At 60.3% G+C, this 4,754-nt stretch overlaps 2 protein-coding genes across 2 annotated transcripts in view; both read left to right on the top strand.

Moving 5' to 3' along the window:
* The window catches only part of SLC25A34 (solute carrier family 25, member 34), a 5,893-nt gene extending 2,066 nt beyond the window's left edge, over positions 1 to 3,827 (top strand). The window contains exons 2-5 of the mRNA XM_010850040.1: positions 581 to 646; positions 756 to 908; positions 1,309 to 1,443; positions 2,071 to 3,827. Of these exons, the coding sequence (XP_010848342.1) occupies positions 581 to 646; positions 756 to 908; positions 1,309 to 1,443; positions 2,071 to 2,253 (537 nt within the window). The 3' untranslated portion in view covers positions 2,254 to 3,827. The remainder of the gene's footprint in view (positions 1 to 580; positions 647 to 755; positions 909 to 1,308; positions 1,444 to 2,070) is intronic.
* A 278-nt stretch (positions 3,828 to 4,105) lies between these two features.
* TMEM82 (transmembrane protein 82) overlaps positions 4,106 to 4,754 on the top strand; it is a 5,274-nt gene continuing 4,625 nt past the window's right edge. The window contains exon 1 of the mRNA XM_010850039.1: positions 4,106 to 4,662. Coding sequence (XP_010848341.1) covers positions 4,569 to 4,662 — 94 coding nt within the window. The 5' untranslated portion in view covers positions 4,106 to 4,568. The remainder of the gene's footprint in view (positions 4,663 to 4,754) is intronic.

Below are 4,754 nucleotides of genomic sequence, written 5' to 3'. Positions count from 1 at the left end.
CATCCGCCCCCTACCCTGTGACCCAGCTTGCATGGGGGTGGCAGCCTCCTGGGCTGGCCTCTAAGGAACAGGTGGGGTGGGGCAGGCTGGGTGGGGCAGCTCCCCAGAACATCCCCACCCAGGCTGCCTGGAATCTGCCCTTTGGTCCAGAGCACCAGGGCTTGGCCCTGATCCTCACTCCCCTGGGGGCCCCACCCCACCAGTCCTGAGCCAGGGGAGGGGGCGGAGAGTGACAGAGGTCCCTTGTCTTCCTATGCAAGAATGAAGCCTCCCTCTGGTGAGGGCCCCCTGTCTGAGCCTGGATGCTGTCATTGCTCTTGGTTCTCAGAACAGCTTTCTAAGGGTGAGCAGAAAGGTCGCGAGAAGGTGAAGGAGCTTGTCCCAGGTCACACCTGATGGAGACGCAGGCTGCCTCCAGAGCCTCACCCTCAGCCCTATTCCACACATCGGGAGGTGGCAGGTGCGGGCTCAGGGAGGTCTGGGTGTCAGGGCCCAGCGAGGCATGCCCTCGACACACACAGCTCCTCCAGGCTCTCCCAAGTTACCATCCCCAGGCCCTGTGTCACCTCTGCCCTCACAGGTCAAAACGCAGCTGCAGGCTCAGACGGTGGCCGCAATGGCCGTGGGGCACCAACACCATCACGAGGTAGGGACTGTCTCTCCTCAGAGCTCCCTGAGCTGGGTGGGCTGAGTGGGCTGGGCGGGCTCCTGGACAGGCAGGGGCTGCCCAGTGACCCCATGCCCTCTCCCCACAGAGCCTCTTGGGCGCCTTGGAGACCATCTGGCGGCAGCAGGGCCTGGCAGGGCTGTGGCGGGGCGTGGGTGGGGCCGTGCCCCGGGTCATGGTCGGCTCGGCCGCTCAGCTGGCCACCTTTGCCTCTGCCAAGGCCTGGGTGCAGGAGCGACAGGTGAGGCTCTGGGGACACCTGTGTCCGCCTCCACACACAGGAGTAGGAAGGGCTCCTGCCTTCCTTCTGTCTGTCTGTCCAGGTCTGCATCACACCCGCCCGTCTCTACCTGGACCCTGCATAGGGAAGCCGAGGTCATGGTGACAGACGGGGCACCTTAATAAAGCTGAGGGCCCTGGCTCTGCCCTCAGGCCATGACCCTGGCTTTTGGGTCCAGCAAGAGTGGGGAGTCGGCAGTGAACCCTGAAGCTCAGGGCGGGTGGGGTGGGGAGGGGAGTGGCTGGAGGGGCCTCCTCTGCCCCCCAGGTCTTCTAGCCCCCAGGTGCTGAGATGGTGGGGTGATACCACGTGGGTGGGTGGAGGGCAGCTACAGGGGTCAGCAACCTGTATGTCCCCACAGTGGCTCCCGGAGGACAGCTGGCTGGTGGCCCTGGCCGGGGGCATGATCAGCAGCATAGCTGTGGTTGCTGTCATGACCCCCTTCGACGTGGTCAGCACGCGGCTGTATAATCAGCCAGTGGACGGGGCAGGCAGGGTAAGCAGGGGACAGAGTGGGGAGGGCTGGGTGCTGGCGAGCACCCCCCAACACACACACCCAGGGCCAGGGACATGTGGACATGTGACCTACACGCACACACATTAATTCGGCTTGTTTGCTGAACACCCATGTCCCAAGCATGTGCTAAGCATTTTCACGTCCACATTTTAATTCTCTCCTCACAACCACCTTCATTTTCCTGATGAGGAAACTGGGGCTCAGAGACATCAAGTGACTTGCCTAAGGTCACACAGCTCGTAAGTGGAGGAACCTGAACTGGAATCCAGGCCTGACCCCACAGTCTCACTGACACACACAAGTCCTCATATACACTGGTACAGGATGTGTCCAGCACAAAGGTGCCCTCCACAGGCTGCATTAGGGATGAAATCCACCTGCATGCCAAGAGCCACACTGAGCACCTGTCCTGGGGCAGGGGCTGCCTGGAGGAAGCAGGCCCTTTTGAACTTTCACACCCCAAAGGGACACCTTTATGTGATTCGCGGAGCTTGGGGGCAGTGCCTTTTCCTGAAGTACCACAAAGGCCTCACACAGACACATGCCATTGTGCCAGCCAGGGCCCCACAATGCCTGCAGTGATGTCTGCCCTGTGTCTGTCCCCAGGGCAAGCTATATGGCGGCCTCACCGACTGCCTGGTGAAGATCTGGCGGCAGGAGGGCCCCCTGGCGCTCTACAAGGGTCTGGGCCCCGTCTACCTGCGCCTGGGCCCCCACACCATCCTAAGCATGCTCTTCTGGGATGAACTCCGGAAACTGGCCGGGCGGGGCCAGCACCAGGGCAGCTAGGCGGTGTCCTTCACCCCAGCACAGCCAGCCACTTGGCAGGTCGCGATGGCCTGCTGCAGCTGGGAATGGCTGTTCCATAGCCAGCCCAGGCCCAGGCCTTGCCCCAGGACCAGGGAGAGAGTGGTCAGACAGCTGTGGTCAACCCAGCCCCTGGGCCCACCTAGGGCCAGCGGACCCACCTGGAATCACCACCTACTCCATTCTCCAGAAAGTGTTCATCCTTCTCTGTCCCAGGTTACCTTATCCCAGAGCCTTACTCGTCACAATAACCACTCCAAGGTGTGAACAGCGCTGTGAGCTGGGTCACATACAATATCAACTTGCTTACACAGTGAAAGTGAAAGTGAAGTCCCTCAGTCGTGTCCGACTCTTTGCGACCCCATAGACTGTAGCCTATCAGGCTCCTCTGTCCATGGGATTTTCCAGGCACTAGTACTGGAGTGGATTGCCATTTCCTTCTCCAGGGGATTTTCCCAACCCAGGGCTCGAACCCGGGTCTTCCACATTATAGACAGACGCTTTACCGTCTAAGCCACCAGGGAAGTCCTGGGAGGTAGTAAAATTCTGTTACCGATGAGGAAGTGGAGGCTCAGAAAGGTGAAGTGCTTTGACGAAAAGCCACGTAGCTTTGAAGGGTCAGAGCTGGAACTGGAACTCACCTCTGCCCACCCCCAACCTGTGTGCCCTTGGTGAGAGCCAGGACCATGGGGGCTGGAGTGCCCCTGAGGGATCACTGCACATGTGGGGAGGTCCTGGGGAGCACCGTGAGGCATTGGGGCCATCATCTGTGTTAGTCTGCCAAGGCCACCATTACAGAGCTCCTCAGACTAGGCAGCTTAAAGAACAAAATGTTCTTTTCTCACAGTTCTGGAGACTACATGTCCAGGGGTCAGCAGGTTTGGTTTCCTCTGAGGCCTCCCTTCTTGGCATGTAGACACCTGTCTTCTCCCAGGGTCCCCACACCGTCTTCCCTCTTTGTGTCTGGGTCCTAATCCCCTCTTAAAAGAACACCAGTTATATTGGATTAGGCCTCACACTAATGACCTCACGTTAACTTAATTACTTCCTTAAAGACCCCATCTCCAAATACAGTCACTTTCTGAGGTTAGAACTTCCCTACATGAATCTGGGGTGGGGGAGGGGACACAACACAGCCCCTCAACTAAGGGCTTTTACTGAGGGTCTCCTAGACGCCCAGAACTGTGGGCATTTGCACAGATTCTCATGACAATTCTGAAAGGTCGCTCTTGATGTGCCCATTATTCAGATGAGCAGACTGAGGTCCCAGGAAAGGAAGCGACTTCCCCAGGGTAGTAGAGCTGGGTATCCTCATCCCAGACCCTTTCCTTTGTCCAAGCAGCAGCCACACTCCCCCCATGGGCGTGTCCCTAAGGCACTGACCTTTGTGCTACAGAAGTGGGCGCTGAGTGCCTGAAGAGGCAGGACTGGCTGAGGTCAAGTGGCCTGAACTGCTTTCCCCGCACACCCCATGTCTGCAAAGAGCTGCTCCCCAGGCGCAGCCCTACTGCACACTCCAAACCAATAAAGTTTTTCTATTTTGTCTACTTCAACGACTCCGCACTGCTGGCAGCCTCATTCTCTGGATTCCCGAACCCCAACCCGTGGCTAGCTCTTCTGTCTGGGAAAGGAGAATCCAAAAAAACTGGGGCGGCCCCACCCCTCAGGCCAAGCGAGGCCTGCCTGCCGCCTAGTGGACGCGAGGAGGATCGTCACGGCGGGCGGCTCTGCGGTGCAGGGGGACGAGGGCCCGCAGCTGGGTCCTGACGCTGCCCCACCCCACCCCCACCCTACCTCCCCCACCCCACACTCCGACCCTACCCCGCCCCCGGCAGTGGGAGGAGAGACACCCCTTCCAGGCCTTGGGCTGAGAAAGAGAAGCCTTAGGCTGTGGGGGATGGAAGCCCCCTTCCAGACCTTGGGCGGAGCGGGGAACCCCACACTTCAGGCGGAGAGGGAGAACCCATAACAGAGGCTGAGAAGGACAGATGAGGCCTGGGGCTTCAGGAAGGCGCTGTGGGGCAAGGCTCAGAGGAGGGTGAGAAAAGTGAGCAGGACCGAGACAGCCCACCAGAGATGCCCTCCACCCCATGCTGCCCAAATGGCACGCGCCTGGGCAGCGGTCTTAACTCACAGCCCCGAAAGTTTAAGGCCCTAGCTCTCATCCCTTCCCCTCCCCTGGGCTTTTGACCCCTCCCAGCTCCTCCCCTCGCCTCCATCACCTTTGCCCGGTGGTAGTGACGTTGCGGTCTCTCCGGTTCAGACCTGGCCGGAGGCTGGGCTTGATCCCCGCGGCCATGTTCTCCCTACTGTCCCCCACCTCCTGGCTCCCCAGCCTCCCCTCCCTCGACTGGGGCTCCGGCCTCCTCGACGCCCTCCTGCAAGGTGAGCGCCTCCCCCTTGCCCCTCAGCCCCGCCCCCTGCGGGACACCTGCTCAGCGCCCGGCTATCCCACCCACGTGGAGTACCCCGCCGCCTTGCCT

Source organism: Bison bison, unplaced genomic scaffold (assembly GCF_000754665.1).
Source record: "Bison bison bison isolate TAMUID 2011002044 unplaced genomic scaffold, Bison_UMD1.0 scf7180017864289, whole genome shotgun sequence".
NCBI classification, from domain to species: Eukaryota; Metazoa; Chordata; class Mammalia; order Artiodactyla; family Bovidae; genus Bison; species Bison bison.
The sequence above is the reverse complement of the archived record's forward strand: the minus strand, read 5'-3'. Positions and strand labels throughout refer to the sequence as shown.